Raw genomic sequence first — 21,530 nt, forward strand, 5'->3', positions numbered from 1 at the left:
CTGTTTCCTCCTCTATGGTCCTGTTTCCTCCTCTATGGGCCTGTTTCCTCCTCTATGGTCCTGCTTTCTCCTCTATGGTCCTGTTTCCTCCTCTATGGTCCTGTTTCCTCCTCTATGGTCCTGTTTTTCTCCTCTATGGTCCTGTTTTCTCCTCTATGGTCCTGTTTCCTCCTCTATGGTCCTGTTTCCTCCTCTATGGCCTGCAGCCCACTGTGTGAGCCAGGGCACCCTTGACCCTTTGCCCAAGTGTATGTGTGTGTGTGTGTGTGTGTGTGTGTGTGTGTGTGTGTGTGTGTGTGTGTGTGTGTGTGTGTGTGTGTGTGTGTGTGTGTGTGTGTGTGTGTGTGTGTGTGTGTGTGTGTGTGTGTGTGTGTGTGTGTGTGTGTGCATGCGTGCACGTGTGTACGTGCGTGTGTGTGTGTGGGTATTTCAGATCCTCCTCTATGTCTCACCTGGCTGACCTGGCTTGCAGCATTACTCTGCTTGCTGCTCTGCTTGCTGCTCTGCTGTGCACTATGGAGGAGAGACAGAGAGACAGAGAGAGACAGCAGAGAGACAGCAGAGAGACAGCAGAGAGACAGAGAGAGACATCAGAGAGACAGCAGAGAGACAGCAGAGAGACAGAGACAGCAGAGAGACAGCAGAGAGACAGAGACAGCAGAGAGACAGAAAGAGACAGCAGAGAGACAGAGAGACACATCAGAGAGACAGCAGAGACAGAAAGAGACAGCAGAGAGACAGAGAGAGCAGAGAGACAGCAGAGAGACAGAGACAGCAGAGAGACAGCAGAAAGACAGAGAGAGACAGCAGAGAGACAGCAGAGAGATGGCAGAGAGACAGCAGAGAGATGGCAGAGAGACAGAAAGAGACAGCAGAGAGACAGCAGAGAGACAGAGAGAGACAGCAGAGAGACAGAAAGAGACAGCAGAGAGACAGAGAGACACATCAGAAAGACAGCAGAAACAGAAAGAGACAGCAGAGAGACAGAGAGAGAAAGCAGAAAGACAGCAAAGAAATAGAGAGAGACAGATAGAGACAGCAGAGAGAGATAGGAGGTTAGCACAGGAGAAAGGGAAACAGACAAGAGAGGGAGAAGTCTGTCAAAGTACTGTCTGCAGGTATTCAGTATCGTTTTGGACGCTCACCCCCCCATCTCCACTATGTAATGAAAATAGCAGGCCATTAAAGGCAGGCCTAGTCAGTCATTTACTTAGCAAAGCCTATGAAGTCCTCATGGTTAGTGTTGATGTACGAGAGCTGGACATCGATCAGCAGCAACACCTGAAATTGGAGACAGAAAGATATGGTCAACAATACATGCAGGCAATTACAGTGTAGTATTACTAGCCCCATGGTCAATAATTATACCATAATCATTTGTACTGTGTGTGTGTGTGTGTGTGTGTGTGTGTGTGTGTGTGTGTGTGTGTGTGTGTGTGTGTGTGTGTGTGTGTGTGTGTGTGTGTGTGTGTGTGTGTGTGTGTGTGTGTGTGTGTGTGTGTGTGTGTGTGTGTGTGTGTGTGTGTGTGTGTGTGTGTGTGTGTTACCTGGTCCTTGGCCCTACTCTCTCTGTCTCTGATGTGTGAGGTCACAATTCTCTCGGTTTCCTCACGCAGTCTGGGGAAGCAATCCAGCTGAAAACACACACACACACACACACACACACACACACACACACACACACACACACACACACACACACACACACAAAACCTGTTACAGTGCATCCTAGGAAATAATATAATGACAAATATTTTTTGAAAGGAATGACAGCATACATCATAATGAGGATTGACTAAACTAAAAGGTTACCTTGTTAGTACACTGGCGCACTGTGTTGATCAGCTCCTGAATGACCATGTCCACACACTTGATACACGGCTCCTTGATCTTCACTATCTGCTTCTTCACAATGGCCTCAAATGCCATGTCTGGAGTGAACAGGCCAGTCCTGCAGCGCACAGAGAGAGAGAAAGAGAAAGAGAGAGAGAGAGAGAGAAAAGAGAGAGAAAAGAGAACAGTCAATAAAGCAGATGTGTGTGGGAGGAAATAGTGGATAGGAGCTAAGCTAAGCTTAGGATCCTGGGACTAAACACCTCCCTCTGCAACTGGATCCTGGACTTCCTGACGGGCCGCCCCCAGGTGGTGGGGGTAGGTAGCAACACATCTTCCACGCTGATCCTCAACACTGGAGCCCCCCAGGGGTGCATGCTCAGTCCCCTGCTGTACTCCCTGTTCACCCACGACTGCATGGCCAGGCACGACTCCAACACCATCATTAAGTTTGCAGACGACACAACAGTGGTAGGCCTGATCACTGACAACGACGAGACAGCCTATAGGGAGGAGGTCAGAGACCTGGCCGGGTGGTGCCAGAAAAACAACCTATCCCTCAACGTAACCAAGACTAAGGAGATGATTGTGGACTACAGGAAAAGGAGGACCGAGCACGCCCCCATTCTCATCGACGGGGCTGTAGTGGAGCAGGTTGAGAGCTTCAAGTTCCTTGGTGTCCACATCACCAACAAACTAGAATGGTCCAAACACACCAAGACAGTCGTGAAGAGGGCACGACAAAGCCTATTCCCCCTCAGGAAACTAAAAAGATTTGGCATGGGTCCTGAGATCCTCAAAAGGTTCTACAGCTGCAACATCGAGAGCATCCTGACTGGTTGCATCACTGCCTGGTATGGCAATTGCTCAGCCTCCGACTGCAAGGCACCATAGAGGGTAGTGCATAGGGCCCAGTACATCACTGGGACAAAGCTGCCTGCCATCCAGGACCTCTACACCAGGCGGTGTCAGAGGAAGGCCCTAAACATTGTCAAAGACCCCAGCCACCCCAGTCATAGACGGTTCTCTCTACTACCGCATGGCAAGCGGTACCAGAGTGCCAAGTCTAGGACAAAAAAGGCTTCTCAACAGTTTTTACCCCAAGCCATAAGACTCCTGAACAGGTAATCAAATGGCTACCCGAACTATTTGCACTGTGTGCCCCCCCCTCCCCCCCAACCCCTCTTTTTACGCTGCTGCTACTCTCTGTTTATCTTATATGCATAGTCACTTTAACTATACATTCATGTACATACTACCTCAATCAGCCTGACTAACCGGTGTCTGTATGTAGCCTCGCTACTTTTATAGCCCCGCTATTGTATACAGCCTCGCTACTGTTTTTCACTGTTTTTACTGTTGTTTTTATTTCTTTACTTACCTATTGTTCACCTAATACCTTTTTTGCACTATTGGTTAGAGTCTGTAAGTAAGCATTTCACTGTAAGGTCTACACCTGTTGTATTCGGCGCACGTGACAAATAAACTTTGATTTGATTTGAGAGTGAGAGGTGGAGGTGGAGGTGGTATGAGAGTGGTAAACAGTAATATTATAATATAAAATAAACACCCACCTGATACCGTGAATGTTCTTGATGGCGTAGCTGATCTCCCGCCGCATCTCCTTGTCATCACATTCCATCTGTCAGAGAGAGAGAGAGAGAGAGAGAGAGAGAGAGAGAGAGAGAGAGAGAGAGAGAGAGATTGAGAATGAGAGACTGTTTTTCAGCCTAGCACTCCAGGAAACAAGATATGCATCAGCCAGCTATCTAACCTTGACCAGTTCGAAGGGGAATCTCTCGTGGAAGATACGGTTGATCTTGGCTCCACCAGAGAGCTCTACAGTATCCACCTGGTCACCAGAGCCCTCGATGCGCTTCTCAAAGTCCACGGAGAACTGCTGCACCATCCTACACACACAATTTAAATTGGAATTTCAGTTGATTTACTGAATATACTGAATCAAAACGCAATTGACCCAAACCCTGATTGTGAGTGTGGAACTCACTGCAGCAGTTGCTTGGTCTTACGTCCCGGGTCATCAGGGCGGTATCCCCGGTACTCCTCTGCCTCCTTATCCAGAGACAGAAGCTGGGTCTGCAGCTTGCTACGGAACGCCGGCAGCGTGTCGCGGATGTGGTTGGTCAATTGCTATGGCAACACAACACAAAAATTACCCTAAATATAACGTCGCTAAGCAAGCCTATTATGCTGGGCTTTAGGATGATTAGCAAGGATGTAATAACCTGTAGGAGAGACTCAGTTACTGTTCATAACCTGGTCAGTCTGCTGTCTGTCCGTTAGCCTACCTGGTTGAGGACTTTCTGCAGGCACGGGGTGCCCATCTTTTCGGCCATGTGTCTGTAGGCTGGGTGAGTGAGGAAGAACTTCCTCTCAGCAGCCATAGCCATCTTGATGTCCTTCTTCCCATCAATGTCCTTCTGACTGCGGTTCACTACTCCAATATAACCTGGCAACACACACAGATGGACAGGGTGAAACCACTCCAATATAACCTGGCAACACACATAGATGGACAGGGTGAAACCACTCCAATATAACCTGGCAACACACACAGATGGACAGGGTGAAACCACTCCAATATAACCTGGCAACACATACAGATGGACAAGGTGAAACCACTCCAATATAACCTGGCAACACATACAGATGGACAAGGTGAAACCACTCCAATATAACCTGGCAACACACACAGATGGACAGATGGACAGGGTGTGAAGCTTGTTGGTGTTTGCTTCTGTGCGCAAATCATTTCACCGCTGCAGTTTGATATTATTTATTCCCTTTTATTTATGAAAATAAGCTGATACTGGCCTTTAATATTTACGATTCACTTCTGATATTTTAGCTTCATTAAATTGAGTTATATTAGGGTGTTTCTATTCCAAGAAAAACTAAAATACATTTTACAGTAGCCTGTATATTGCCTACCCAAAACATCCATTAATACAATTGAAGAATAATTTAAAAAAAGACATAACCTAATGTGGAAGGACCACCAGAGGGCAGGCTGGGCTCACGGAGAGTAGCCCAATAAGGCACGTGAGACAAGGTAACCAGAGGCAATTAAGCACAGCTGACGGTACTAATGAGATATTCTCTTTCCCCTATAAGAGAGAGGATGGAACCAGCAGGTAGGGGGAAGATAAACTATCTCTGGAGAATGGCTACCAAGGGAGGGGAGATATCCAAGAAGAGCCATTAAGACGGTGACGACTATGTGATTGTTGTTATAGTTTAAAGATAATCGTCTTGTGATCCTGTGTCATCTAAAGAAGAACATGTAGGTTGTTCCTTGGGAGATTCTCATTGACTGTGTTGGAGTGTTTGTATTGTCAGAAATCCCTCAATAGAGAACTGTGTTCAATCAAGAAAACCTACTCTGGACTCATTTATTCCATCTTTCCGCTTTAGAGTGACACCAAATGACTTGGTCCGCTCACACTAATGTTAGACAGTAGAATATAAACTATATATACTGTAGGCTAAATCATTATAACCAAATAGACCTAATTAAAACAATAGTGATGAAGGAAATGAGCAGTACCAGAGTAAAATTGGAGCGGGAGAGACGGGTGACAACCTTTTATCTACTTGAATTACGTTCTGCTCCTCGCTCCACACTCACCCACTTACAGGATCTGGCATTCAGAAGCAGCCCTACTTCAGGCTATCAAAGAACAATGATATCAATGGATGGAATCAGTGAATGAATGGCTGCAGCAACCATTAAATGCTCTGACAAGCTGCATAATAAATGATGCCTAGACTAAATAACAATTAAGTAGTTAAAATGAGATAATACGTTGTTCAAATGTATTGGGGGCGGCAGGGTAGCCTAGTGGTTAGAGCATTGGACTAATAACCAAAAGGTTGCAAGTTCAAATCCACAAGCTTACAAGGTACAAATCTGTCGTTCTGCCCCTAAACAGGCAGTTAACCCACTGTTCCTAGGCAATCATTGAAAATAAGTTATTCTTAACTGACTTGCCTAGTTAAAAAAAAAAATTATGACTTAGCATGTCATTTTAACAACTTAGTATCTCGTTTGAATTACTTAGTATAAAAAATTATTTTTTTTTACTAAGTTGTTCAAACAAAATAATAAGTTGTTTGAAAAAGATAGTAAGTCGTTCAAACAAGATAATCCAAGAGTCTACGTTATTTTTTTTTTGTCTTGGGCTTACGGGCTTCCATACAGATGGACAGGGTGAAACCACTCCAATATAACCTGGCAACACACACAGATGGACAGGGTGAAACCACTCCAATATAACCTGGCAACACACACAGATGGACAGGGTGAAACCACTCCAATATAACCTGGCAACACACACAGATGGACAGGGTGAAACCACTCCAATATAACCTGGCAACACATAGATGGACAGGGTGAAACCACTCCAATATAACCTGGCAACACACACAGATGGACAAGGTGAAACCACTCCAATATAACCTGGCAACACACACAGATGGACAGGGTGAAACCACTCCAATATAACATGGCAACACACACAGATGGACAGGGTGAAACCACTCTAATATAACCTGGCAACACACAGAGACAGACGGGATGATGGAAAAGACATGACTGAGATACAATAAAATGGGACCAAAATGTAAGGCGAGTGAGGAGGATAGAGCAGAAAATCTGATACCAAAGATGACTGAAGTAGATCGGTGGACATAGAGATGGAGAAAGAGGGACAAAGAATGAGAGAGATTGGTAGAAAGACAGAGAAAGAGATGTCCCACCTCTCCTTAGGGGCAGCAGCTTGTTCTCGAGGACCTCCCTGGCGTCTGTTCCCTCATCCATCAGATCCAGCTTGGTGATCACTCCTATGGTCCGCTGGCCTGGGGTCAGAGGTCAAAGGGTAAGGGTCAAAGGCAGAAGTCAGTCACAACACAAAGACCACGTTCATAGCTGACTTCATTGCAGATGCCTGCGAGATCTCTCAACGTCTGGATAGGTGTTAAAAATATCAGCTAACCCCATAATGTGATATAGCAATATGATCAACATCTTACCCTGGGGGTCAACGTCTTTGGCCAGTTTGAGGGCGTCTGAGTTGGCCAGGTCAGAGTTGGCCGGGGTGACAGCCAGGATGAGACAGCTCTCCCTGCAGATGAACTGCATGATCATGTCTCTGATCTGCTGCTCAATGTCCACTGGCTGGTCCCCCACGGGCACCTTGGTGATGCCAGGCAGGTCAATCAGGGTAAGGTTCAGCACTGCAGGCAGGGGGGAAAGGAGAGAGGAGGACACATCTTATAGTGAATATTAATGAACACACAGTAGGGAAGGAGAGCACAGAGATATGTATGAGAGGGAGAGAGAGAGATAAAAGAGGGGGAGAGAGAGAGAGTAAGAGAGAGAAAGAGGGTGGATGAGGGGTAAGGTATGTGTACCATGTGGGGAGTAGACGCGGAGGTTGATGGGGACGGGAGATATGCCCTTATTGGCCCCAGTAATGCGGTCAGTCTCCGCCTCAATCTCCTGGCGAACCTCATCGAAGTCAGTGAATTTCTTCCCTTTGCAGTGTAAGAACTCTGCCCATTCTGTGAAGAAAGATGCAGATAAGTAGGGGGTGTGTGTGTGTGTGTGTGTGTGTGTGTGTGTGTGTGTGTGTGTGTGTGTGTGTGTGTGTGTGTGTGTGTGTGTGTGTGTGTGTGTGTGTGTGTGTGTGTGTGTGCGTGTGTGCGTGAGTGTGTGTGTGCGAGCACATGTGTTACCTGCATTGGCACTGATGAGCTGCAGGACAAGGGGCCTGCGGGTGACGATCCCAGAGCCTCGGGGCAGGAAGTCTCTGCAGACAGAGAGCCAATCAAGACAACAACACAAATAAACAGCTAGGGCTGTAACTCCTCTAGCTCCACAATGAAATAGGGTGCAGGCCAGGCAGCAGGCTGTTAGCCAGCCTGCCAGCTTAGTGGAGTCTGCCACTAGCACAGTCAGTGTAGTCAGCTCAGCTTTCCCCATTGAGACCGTGTCTGTGCCTCGACCTAGGTTTTGCAAAATTAAAGATGGCGGTGTTCGCTTTAGCAATCTCACTAGTATAAAGACCTCCTCCATTCCTGCTATTATTGAAAGAGATTGTGATACCTCACATCTCAAAATTGGGTTACTTAATGTTAGATCCCTCACTTCCAAGGCAGTTATAGTCAATGAACTAATCACTGATCATAATCTTGATGTGATTGGCCTGACTGAAACATGGCTTAAGCCTGATGAATTTACTGTGTTAAATGAGGCCTCAACCACTGGTTACACTAGTGACCATACCCCCCGTGCATCCGGCAAAGGCGGAGGTGTTGCTAACATTTATAATAGCAAATTTCAATTTACAAAAAAAAAAACATTGACGTTTTCGTCTTTTGAGCTTCTAGTCATGAAATCTATGCAGCCTACTCAATCACTTTTTATAGCTACTGTTTACAGGCCTCCTGGGCCATATGCAGTGTTCCTCACTGAGTTCCCTGAATTCCTATCGGATCTTGTAGTCATAGCAGATAATATTCTAATTTTTGGTGACTTTAACATTCACATGGAAAAGTCCACAGACCCATTCCAAAGGGCTTTCGGAGCCATCATCGAATCAGTGGGTTTTGTCCAACATGTCTCTGGACCTACTCACTGCCACAGTCATACTCTGGACCTAGTTTTGTCCCATGGAATAAATGTTGTGGATCGACTCACTACGAGCTCACAGAACAAGGCTCCGGGCAGCCGAGCGGAAATGGAGGAAAACTCGCCTCCCTGCGGACCTGGCATCCTTTCACTCACTCCTCTCTACATTCTCCTCTTCTGTCTCTGCTGCTAAAGCCACTTTCTACCACTCTAAATTCCAAGCATCTGCCTCTAACCCTAGGAAGCTCTTTGCTACCTTCTCCTCCCTCCTGAATCCTCCTCCCCCTCCCCCCCCCCCCTCCTCCCTCTCTGCGGATGACTTCGTCAACCATTTTGAAAAGAAGGTTGAAGATATCCGATCCTCGTTTGCTAAGTCAAACGACACCGCTGGTCCTGCTCACACTGCCCTACCCTGTGCTTTGACCTCTTTCTCCCCTCTCTCTCCAGATGAAATCTCGCGTCTTGTGACGGCCGGCCGCCCAACAACCTGCCCACTTGACCCTATCCCCTCCTCTCTTCTCCAGACCATTTCCGGAGACCTTCTCCCCTTCCTCACCTCGCTCATCAACTCATCCTTGACCGCTGGCTACATCCCTTCCATCTTCAAGAGAGCGAGAGTTGCACCCCTTCTGAAAAAACCTACACTCGATCCCTCCGATGTCAACAACTACAGACCAGTATCCCTTCTTTCTTTTCTCTCCAAAACTCTTGAACGTGCCGTCCTTGGCCAGCTCTCCTGCTATCTCTCTCAGAATGACCTTCTTGATCCTAATCAGTCAGGTTTCAAGACTGGGCATTCAACTGAGACTGCTCTTGTCTGTGTCACGGAGGCTCTCCGCACTGCTAAAGCTAACTCTCTCTCCTCTGCTCTCATCCTTCTAGACCTATCTGCTGCCTTTGATACTGTGAACCATCAGATCCTCCTCTCCACCCTCTCCGAGTTGGGCATCTCCGGCGCGGCCCACGCTTGGATTGCGTCCTACCTGACAGGTCGCTCCTACCAGGTGGCGTGGCGAGAATCTGTCTCCGCACCATGCGCTCTCACCACTGGTGTCCCCCAGGGCTCTGTTCTAGGCCCTCTCCTATTCTCGCTATACACCAAGTCACTTGGCTCTGTCATATCCTCACATGGTCTCTCCTATCATTGCTATGCAGACGACACACAATTAATCTTCTCCTTTCCCCCTTCTGATAACCAGGCGGCGAATCGCATCTCTGCATGTCTGTCAGACATATCAGTGTGGATGACGGATCACCAGCTCAAGCTGAACCTCGGCAAGACGGAGCTGCTCTTCCTCCCGGGGAAGGACTGCCCGTTCCATGATCTCGCCATCACGGTTGACAACTCCCTTGTGTCCTCCTCCCAGAGTGCTAAGAACCTTGGCGTGATCCTGGACAACACCCTGTCGTTCTCCACTAACATCAAGGCGGTGACCCGATCCTGTAGGTTCATGCTCTACAACATTCGCAGAGTACGACCCTGCCTCACACAGGAAGCGGCGCAGGTCCTAATCCAGGCACTTGTCATCTCCCGTCTGGATTACTGCAACTCGCTGTTGGCTGGGCTCCCTGCCTGTGCCATTAAACCCCTACAACTCATCCAGAACGCCGCAGCCCGTCTGGTGTTCAACCTTCCCAAGTTCTCTCACGTCACCCCGCTCCTCCGCTCTCTCCACTGGCTTCCAGTTGAAGCTCGCATCCGCTACAAGACCATGGTGATTGCCTACGGAGCTGTGAAGGGAACGGCACCTCCATACCTTCAGGCTCTGATCAGGCCCTACACCCAAACAAGGGCACTGCGTTCATCCACCACTGGCCTGCTGGCCCCCCTACCTCTGAGGAAGCACAGTTCCCGCTCAGCCCAGTCAAAACTGTTCGCTGCTCTGGCACCCCAATGGTGGAACAAGCTCCCTCACGACGCCAGGACAGCGGAGTCAATCACCACCTTCCGGAGACACCTGAAACCCCACCTCTTTAAGGAATACCTAGGATAGGATAAAGTAATCCTTCTAACCCCCCCCCCCCCCCCCCCTTAAAAGATTTAGATGCACTATTGTAAAGTGGTTGTTCCACTGGATATCATAAGGTGAATGCACCATTTTGTAAGTCGCTCTGGATAAGAGCGTCTGCTAAATGACTTAAATGTAAATGTAAATGTAATCTTAATGTTTTTCCTCATAATCCTGGATTATCGGACCACCATTTTATTGCATTTGCAATTGCAACAAATAATCTGCTCAGACCCCAACCAAGGAGCATTAAAAGTCGTGCTATAAATTCTCAGACAACCCAAAGATTCCTTGATGCCCTTCCAGACTCCCTCTGCCTACCCAAGGACGTCAGAGGACAAAAATCAGTTAACCACCTAACCGAGGAACTCAATTTAACCTTGCGCAATACCCTAGATGCAGTTGCACCCCTAAAAACTAAAAACATCTGTCATAAGAAACTAGCTCCCTGGTATACAGAAAATACACGAGCTCTGAAGCAAGCTTCCAGAAAATTGGAACGGAAATGGCGCCACACCAAACTGGAAGTCTTCCGACTAGCTTGGAAAGACAGTACCGTGCAGTATCGAAGAGCCCTCACTGCTGCTCGATCATCCTATTTTTCCAACTTAATTGAGGAAAATGAGAACAATCCGAAATTTATTTTTGATACTGTCGCAAAGCTAACTAAAAAGCAGCATTCGCAAATGGAGGATGGCTTTCACTTCAGCAGTAATAAATTTATGAACTTCTTTGAGGAAAAGATCATGATCATTAGAAAGCAAATTACGGACTCCTCTTTAAATCTGCCTATTCCTCCAAAGCTCCATTGTCCTGAGTCTGCACAACTCTGCCAGGACCTAGGATCAAGGGAGATACTAAAGTGTTTTAGTACTATATCTCTTGACACAATGATGAAAATAATCATGGCCTCTAAACCCTCAAGCTGCATACTGGACCCTATTCCAACTAAACTACTGAAAGAGCTGCTTCCTGTGCTCGGCCCTCCTATGTTGAACATAATAAATGGCTCTCTATCCACCGGATGTGTACCAAGCTCACTAAAAGTGGCAGTAATAAAGCCTCTCTTGAAAAAGCCGAATCTTGACACAGAAATTATAAAAAACTATCGGCCTATATCGAATCTTCCATTCCTCTCAAAAAATGTTGAAAAAGCTGATGCGCAGCAACTCACTGCCTTCCTGAAGACAAACAATGTATACGAAACGCTTCAGTCTGGTTTTAGACCCCATCATAGCACTGAGACTGCACTTGTGAAGGTGGTAAATGACCTTTTAATGACCTCAGACCGAGGCTCTGCATCTGTCCTCGTGCTCCTAGATCTTAGTGCTGCTTTTGATACCATCGACCACCACATTCTTTTGGAGAGATTGGAAACCCAAATTGGTCTACATGGACAAGTTCTGGCCTGGTTTAGATCTTATCTGTCGGAAAGATATCAGTTTGTCTCTGTGAATGGTTTGTCCTCTGACAAATCAATTGTAAATTTCGGTGTTCCTCAAGGTTCCGTTTTAGGACCACTATTGTTTTCACTATATATTTTACCTCTTGGGGATGTCATTCGAAAACATAATGTTAAATTTCACTGCTATGCGGACGACACACAGCTGTACATTTCAATGAAACATGGTGAAGCCCCAAAACTGCCCTCGCTAGAAGCCTGTGTTTCAGACATAAAGAAGTGGATGGCTGCAAACTTTCTACTTTTAAACTCGGACAAAACAGAGATGCTTGTTCTAGGTCCCAAGAAACAAAGAGATCTTCTGTTGAATCTGACAATTAATCTGGATGGTTGTACAGTCGTCTCAAATAAAACTGTGAAGGACCTCGGCGTTACTCTGGACCCTGATCTCTCTTTTGAAGAACATATCAAGACTGTTTCAAGGACAGCTTTTTTTCCATCTACGTAACATTGCAAAAATCAGAAACTTTCTGTCCAAAAATGATGCAGAAAAATGTATCCATGCTTTTGTTACTTCTAGGCTGGACTACTGCAATGCTCTACTTTCCGGCTACCCGGATAAAGCACTAAACAAACTTCAGTTAGTGCTAAATACGGCTACTAGAATCCTGACTAGAACCAAAAAATTTGATCATATTACTCCAGTGCTAGCCTCCCTACACTGGCTTCCTGTTAAGGCAAGGGCTGATTTCAAGGTTTTACTGCTACCCTACAAAGCATTACATGGGCTTGCTCCTACCTATCTTTCCGATTTGGTCCTGCCGTACATACCTACACGTACGCTACGGTCACAAGACGTAGGCTTCCTAATTGTCCCTAGAATTTCTAAGCAAACGGCTGGAGGTAGGGCTTTCTCCTATAGAGCTCCATTTTGATGGAATGGTCTGCCTACCCATGTGAGAGACGCAGACTCAGTCTCAACCTTTAAGTCTTTACTGAAGACTTATCTCTTCAGTAGGTCCTATGATTAAGTATAGTCTGGCCCAGGAGTGTGAAGGTGAACGGAAAGGCTGGAGCAACGAACCGCCCTTGCTGTCTCTGCCTTGCCGGTTCCCCTCTCTCCACTGGGATTCTCTGCCTCTAACCCTATTACAGGGGCTGGGTCACTGGCTTACTGGTGTTCTTCCATACTGTCCATGGGAGGGGTGCGTCACTTGAGTGGGTTGAGTCACTGACGAGGTCTTCCTGTCTGGGTTGGCGCCCCCCCCCCCCCCCCCCTTGGGTTGTGCCGTGGCGGAGATCTTTGTGGGCTATACTCGGCCTTGTCTTAGGACGGTAAGTTGGTGGTTGGAGACATCCCTCTAGTGGTGTGGGGGCTGTGCTTTGGCAAAGTGGGTGGGGTTATATCCTGCCTGTTTGGCCCTGTCTGGGGGTATCATCGGATGGGGCCACAGTGTCTTCTGATCCCTCCTGTCTCAGCCTCCAGTATTTATGCTGCAGTAGTTTATGTGTCGGGGGGCTAGGGTCAGTCTGTTACATCTGGAGTATTTCTCTTGTCTTATCCGGTGTCCTGTGTGAATTTAAATATGCTCTCTCTAATTCTCTCTTTCTCTCTTTCTTTCTTTCTCTCGGAGGACCTGAGCCCGAGGACCATGCCTCAGGACTACCTGGCATGATGACTCCTTGCTGTCCCCAGTCCACCTGGCCATGCTGCTGCTCCAGTTTAAACTGTTCTGCCTGCGGCTCTGGAACCCTGACCTGTTCACCGGACATGCTTGTTGCACCCTCGACAACTACTATGATTATTATTATTTGACCATGCTGGTCATTTATGAACATTTTAACATCTTGACCATGTTCTGTTATAATATCCACCCGGCACAGCCAGAAGAGGACTGGCCACCCCTCATAGCCTGGTTCCTCTCTAGGTTTCTTCCTAGGTTTTTGGCCTTTCTAGGGAGTTTTTCCTAGGGAGTTTTTCCTAGCCACCGTGCTTCTTTCACATGCATTGCTTGCTGTTTGGGGTTTTAGGCTGGGTTTCTGTACAGCACTTTGAGATATCAGCTGATGTATGAAGGGCTATATAAATACATTTGATTTGATTTGATTTGATGTTTGGGAAACAATTATTTATCACGCAAATAGTCTCGGTTATTATAATAATTGTCATTTTTGTTTAAAAATGTTTTAAGCTGGTAACGCATCATAATGCATATTTGGAAATGAGCTACAAAATCACTAATGAATACAACTACAACATACCTAATGAATACAAATACAACATACCTAATGAATACAACTACAGCATACCTAATGAATACAAATACAACATACCTAATGAATACAACTACAACATACCTAATGAATACAACTACAGCATACCTGATGAATACCACTACAACATACCTAATGAATACAACTACAACATAACAAATGATTACAACTACAACATCCCTAATGAATACAACTACAACATACCTGATGAATACCACTACAACATACCTAATGAATACAACTACAACATCCCTAATGAATACAACTACAACATACCTGATGAATACCACTACAACATACCTAATGAATACAACTACAACATACCTGATGAATACCACTACAACATACCTAATGAATACAACTACAACATATCTAATGATTACAACAACAACATACCTAATGAATACAACTACAACAAACATAATGAATACAACTACAACATACCTAATCAATACAAATACAACATACCTAATGAATACAACTACAACATACCTAATGAATACAACTACAACATACATAATAAATACAACTACAGCATACCTAATGAATACAACTACAACATACCTGATGAATACAACTACAACATACCTAATGAATAAAATTACAACATTCCTAATGAAAACAACTACAACATACCTGACGAATACAACTACAACATACATAATGAATACAACCACAACATACCTAATGAATACAACTACAACATACCTAATGAATACAACAACACCATACCTAATGAATACAACTACAACATACATAATGAATACAACTACAACAAACCTAATGAATACAACTGCAACATCCCTAATTAATACGTCTACAACCTCCCTAATGAATACAACTACAACATACCTAATGAATACAACTACAGCATACCTAATGATTACATCTACAACATACCTAATGAATACCACTACAACATACCTAATGAATACAACTACAGCATACCTAATGAATACAAATACAACATACCTAATGAATACAACTACAACATACCTGATGAATACAACTACAACATACCTGAAGAATACAACTACAACATACATAATGAATACAACCACAACATACCTAATGAATACAACTACAACATACCTAATGAATACAACAACAACCTACCTAATGAATACAACTACAACATACATAATGAATACAACTACAACAAACCTAATGAATACAACTGCAACATCCCTAATGAATACATCTACAACCTCCCTAATGAATACAACTACAACATACCTAATGAATACAACTACAGCATACCTAATGATTACATCTACAACATACCTAATGAATACAACTACAACATACCTAATGAATACAACTACAGCATACCTAATGATTACATCTACAACATACCTAATGAATACCACTACAACATACCTAATGAATACAACTACAACATCCCTAATGAATACAACTACAACATACCTGATCATAACCACTACAACATACCTGATGAATTCCTCTACAACATACCAAATGAATACAACAACAACATCCCTAATGAATACAACTACAGCATACCTAATGATTACACCTACAACATACCTAATGATTACATATACAACATACCTAATGAATGCAACTACAACATCCCTAATCAATACAACTGCAACATACCTAATGAATACATGTACAACATCCCTAATCAATACATCTACAACCTCCCTATTGAATACAACTACAACATACCTAATGAATACAACTACAACATCCCGAATCGATACAACTACAACATACCTAATAAATACATCTGCAACATCCCTGATCAATAAATCTACAACCTCCCTATTGAATACAACTACATCCTACCTAATGAATACAACTACAACATACCTAATGAATACAACTACAGCATACCTAATGATTACATCTACAACATACCTATTGAATACAACTACAACATACCTAATGAATACAACTACAGCATCCCTAATGAATACAACTACAACATCCCTATTGAATACAACTACAACATACCTGATGAATACCACTACAACCTACATAATGAATACAACTACAACATACCTAATGAATACAACAACAACATCCCTAATGAATACAACTACAACATACATAATGAATACAACTACAACATACTAACGAATACAAATACAACATCCTGTCACGTCCTGACCAGCAGAGGGAGTGTTGTTTAGTATTGGTCAGGACGTGGCAGAGGTTGTGTGTTGTATGTAGTTTCTAGTTGTTCTGTTTCTGTATTAGTCTGTGTGACTCCCGATCAGGAACAGCTGGATATCATTGTTCCTGATTGGGAGTCATATATTAGGTGTGTGTTTTTCTCTTGGGGTTGTGGGTTGTTTTCGTTACCGCTGCTATTTTTGTAAGTATAGCCTGTTAGCCTGTCTTGAGTCGTTCTTGTTTATTGTTTTTCTGTGTTTGCTTGATTCTTTACCATTAAAAGATGAGTATTCACATCCCGCCTGCGATTTGGTCACATCAACACGGCTATTTTTGTGACAGAACAACCCACCAAACCAAGACCAAGCAGCGGAGAAAGGAGCGGCAGGTTGAGAAAAGGGACTTTGAGTTGGACACTCGTGAAAAATGGACTTGGGAACAGATTCTGGCCGGAGGGGGCCCGTGGAGGAAGGCTGGTGAGGACCGGGAACGCTACCGGGGTACACGACTGGCGAGGAAGCCGGAGAGGCACCCCCAATAAAAAAAAAATTGGGGGGGGCACATGGGTAGTTTGGCTAGGCCAAGGAAGAGCCATAAGCCAGCTACCCGTGAGTATATGGAGTGGAGGGCGCCGTGTTTCGCTGAGGGCGCCGTGTTTCGCTGAGGTGCGCACTATCTCGCCCATACGCACGCACAGTCTGGTGCGCGCTATTCCAGCCCCTTGCAGATGCCGTGCTAGAGTGGGCATCCAGCCTGGGAGGAGGATGCCTGCGCAGCGCGTCTGGTCGCCGGTACGCCTCCTAGGACCAGGCTACCCTACGCCCGCTCTACGCACGGTAACCAGCAAGCCCCTGCACAGCCCAGTTCGCCCTGTACTAGCACCCCGCTCGTACAGGGCTGCTAGTTCCACCCAACCAGGACGGGTTGTGCAGGAGGTGCGGTCAAGGCCACCTGTGCGCCTCCATGACCCAGTCTTTCCGGTTCCCGCCTCTCGTGCTAACCCGGAAGTGAGTACCTCCAGTCTGGCGCGACCAGTACCAGCAACCCAGATCAAGCTTCCCATGAGTCAGCCTAGTCCTATTCAGCCTGTTCCCGCTCCTCGCACTAGTCCTGGGGTGCGTGTATCCAGCCTGGTACCTCCTCTACCAGCCCCACGCATCAGGCGTCCAGTGCATCAGCCCAGCCTCGAGAGCTCGGCACCAGTGTGCAGTCCAGAGTATCCGGCACCAGTGTGCAGTCCAGAGTATCCGGCACCAGTGTGCAGTCCAGAGTATCCGGCACCAGTGTGCAGTCCAGAGTATCCGGCACCAGTGTGCAGTCCAGAGTATCCGGCAACAGTGTCTAGTCCAGAACCGAGGGATACTGCCTGCGACCCGGGAACCGAGGGAGTCTGCCTGCGACCCGGAACCGGGTGAGTCTGCCTGCGACCCGGAACCGGGTGAGTCTGTCAGCGACCCGGAACCAAGTGAGTCTGTATGGGATCCGGAACTGAATAAGTGTTTAATTAACAGTGAACTAAATGAGTCTGCCTACAGCGTGAAACGGAGTGAGTCTGCCTACGATCCGGAACGGAATGAGTCTGCCTACGATCCGGAACGGAATGAGTCTGCCTACAGTCCGGAGCCGAGCAAGTCTGTCTACAGTCTAGAGGGCAGTAGGCCTGAACCAGAGCCACCTCCAGGATAGGTGGGTTGGGGAGGGGGGGTGTAGCACAGGTGCTGTCATTGACGGCAGCCACCCTCCCTTCCCTCCCTTTTTTGTTTAGGGGGTACTTTTTTTTTTTTTTTTGTGGTATTGGGGGGATTTTTGTGTTTTCTTTTAAGGTGCATTCCGGGATCTGCACCTTTAGGGGGGGGGTACTGTCACGTCCTGACCAGCAGAGTGAGTGTTGTTTAGTATTGGTCAGGACATGGCAGAGGTTGTATGTAGTTTCTAGTTGTTCTGTTTGTGTGTTAGTCTGTGTGACTCCCGATAAGGAACAGCTGGATATTGTTGTTCCTGATTGGGAGTCATATATTAGGTGTGTGTTTTTCTCTTGGGGTTGTGGGTTGTTTTCACTACCACTGCTATTTTTGTAAGTATAGCCTGTTAGCCTGCCTTGAGTCGTTCTTGTTTTTAATTTTTCCGTGTTTGCTTGATTCTTTACCATTAAAAGATGAGTATTCACATCCCGCCTGCGATTTGGTCACTTCAACACGCCTATTTCTGTGACACAACCCTGATGAATACAACATACCTGATGAATACAACTACAACATACCTAATGAATACAACTACAAAATACCGAGTGAATACAACTACAACATACTAACGAATACAAATACAACATCCCTGATAAATACAACATACCTGATGAATACCACTACAACATACATAATGAATACAACTACAAAATACCTAATGAATACAACATCAACATAACTAAAGAATACAACTACAGCATACCTAATGAAAACAATTACAACATACCTGATGAACATAACTACATCATACTTGATGAACATAACTACAACATACCTGATGAATACAATTACAACATCCCTAATGAATACAACTAAAAAATACCTGATGAATACAACGACAACATACATTATGAATACAACCACAACATACCTAATGAATTCAGCTACAACATACCTAATGATTACAACTTCAACATACCCAATTAATACAAATACAACATACCTAATGAATACAACTACAACATCCCTAATCAATAGAACTACAACATACCTGATAACAACAACATACCTAATGAATACAACTACAACAAAGATAATGAATACAACTACATCATACCTAATGAATACAACTACAACATACCTAATGAATACAACTACAACATACCTGATGAATACAACTACAACATACCTATTGAATACAACTACAGCATACCTAATGATGACATCTACAACATACCTAATGAATACAAATACAACATCCCTAATCAATACATCTACAACCTCCCTAATGAATACAACTACAACATCACTAATGAATACAACTACAACATAACTAATGATTACAACTACAACATCCCTAATGAATGAAACTACAACCTACCTGATTAATACAACTACAACATACCTAATGAATACAACTACAACATACCTGATGAATACAACTACAACATCCGTAGTGAATACAACTACAACATACCTGATTAATACAACTACAACATCCCTAATGAATACAACTACAACATACCTGATGAATACCACTACAACATACCTAATGAATACAACTACAGCATACCTAATGATTACATCTACAGCATACCTAATGAATACAACTACAACATACCTAATGAATACAACTACAGAATACCTAATGATTACATCTACAACATACCTAATGAATACAACCACAACATACCTAATGAATACAACCACAACATACCTAATGAATACAACTACAACATACATAATGAAAACAACTTCAACATACCTAATGAATACACATACAACATTCCTTATGAATACAATTACAACATACCTAATTAATCCAACATACCTAATGAATCCAACTACAACATCCCTAATGAATACAACTACAACATCACTAATGATTACAACTACAACATCCCTAATGAATAAAACTACAACCTACCTGATTAATACAACTACAACATACCTAATGAATACAACTACAACATACATGATGAATACAACTACAACATACCTATTGAATACAACTACAGCATACCTAATGATTACATCTTCAACATACCTAATGATGACATCTACAACATACCTAATGAATACAAATACAACATCCCTAATCAATACATCTACAACCTCCCTAATGAATACAACTACAACCTTCCTAATGAATACAACTACAACATCACTAATGATTACAACTACAACATCCCTAATGAATAAAACTACAACCTACCTGATTAATACAACTACAACATACCTAATGAATACAACTACAACATACATGATGAATACCACTAGAACATATCTAATCAATACAACTACAACATCCCTAATGAATACAACTACAACACACCTGATGAATACAACTACAACATACCTATTGAATACAACTACAGCATACCTAATGATTACATCTACAACATACCTAATGATGACATCTACAACATACCTAATGAATACAAATACAACATCCCTAATCAATACATCTACAACCTCCCTAATGAATACAACTACAACCTTCCTAATGAATACAACTACAACATCACTAATGATTACAACTACAACATCCCTAATGAATACAACTACAACATACCTAATGAATCCAACAAACCTAATGAATCCAACTACAACATCCCTAATGAATACAACTACAACATCACTAATGAATAAAACTACAACATACCTAATGAATCCAACAAACCTAATGAATCCAACTACAACATACCTAATGAATACAACTACAACATACATGATGAATACCACTAGAACATATCTAATCAATACAACTACAACATCCCTAATGAATACAACTACAACACACCTGATGAATACAACTACAACATACCTATTGAATACACATACAACATTCCTTATGAATACAACTACAACATACCAAATGAATACAAACAACTACAACATACCTAATAAATACAAATACAACATACCAAATGAATACAACTACAATATACCTGATGAATACAACTACAACATACTTAATGAATACAACTACAACATACCTAATGAATACAACTACAACATACCTGATGAATACAACTACAACATACCTAATGAATACAACTACAACATACCTGATGAATACCACTACAACATACCTAGTGAATACAACTACAACATCCCTAATGAATACATCTACAACACACCTGATGAATACAACTACAACATACATAATGAATACAACTACAACATACCTGATGAATACAGCTACAACATACCTAATGAGTTCTGCTACAACATACCTAATGATTACAACTACAACATACCTGATGAATACAACTACAGCATACCAAATGATTACATATACAGCACACCTAATTATTACAACTACAACATCCCTAATCAATACAACTACAACATACATAATGAATACAACTACAACATCGCTAATCAATGCATCTACAACCTCCCTAATGAATACAACTACAACATACCTGATGAAAACCACTACAACATACCTAATGAATACAACTACAACATACCTAATGAATACAACTACAACATACATAATGAATACAACTACAACATACCTAATGAAT

General features: G+C 43.8%; 1 protein-coding gene across 1 annotated transcript in view; it reads right to left on the reverse strand.

Annotated features, from left to right (window-relative positions):
* LOC106569416 (dynamin-3) overlaps positions 1-21,530 on the reverse strand; it is a 53,109-nt gene that overhangs the window by 17,663 nt on the left and 13,916 nt on the right. The window contains exons 3-14 of the mRNA XM_014140756.3: positions 7,591-7,664; positions 7,267-7,416; positions 6,886-7,089; positions 6,613-6,711; positions 4,143-4,303; positions 3,842-3,984; positions 3,608-3,743; positions 3,408-3,475; positions 1,813-1,951; positions 1,548-1,634; positions 1,211-1,281; positions 453-513 (exon numbers count right to left, since the gene is read on the reverse strand). Coding sequence (XP_013996231.1) covers positions 453-513; positions 1,211-1,281; positions 1,548-1,634; positions 1,813-1,951; positions 3,408-3,475; positions 3,608-3,743; positions 3,842-3,984; positions 4,143-4,303; positions 6,613-6,711; positions 6,886-7,089; positions 7,267-7,416; positions 7,591-7,664 — 1,393 coding nt within the window. The remainder of the gene's footprint in view (positions 1-452; positions 514-1,210; positions 1,282-1,547; positions 1,635-1,812; positions 1,952-3,407; positions 3,476-3,607; positions 3,744-3,841; positions 3,985-4,142; positions 4,304-6,612; positions 6,712-6,885; positions 7,090-7,266; positions 7,417-7,590; positions 7,665-21,530) is intronic.

This window comes from Salmo salar, chromosome 14, assembly GCF_965601325.2.
Source record: "Salmo salar chromosome 14, fSalSal1, whole genome shotgun sequence".
In the NCBI taxonomy this organism is placed as follows: domain Eukaryota; kingdom Metazoa; phylum Chordata; class Actinopteri; order Salmoniformes; family Salmonidae; genus Salmo; species Salmo salar.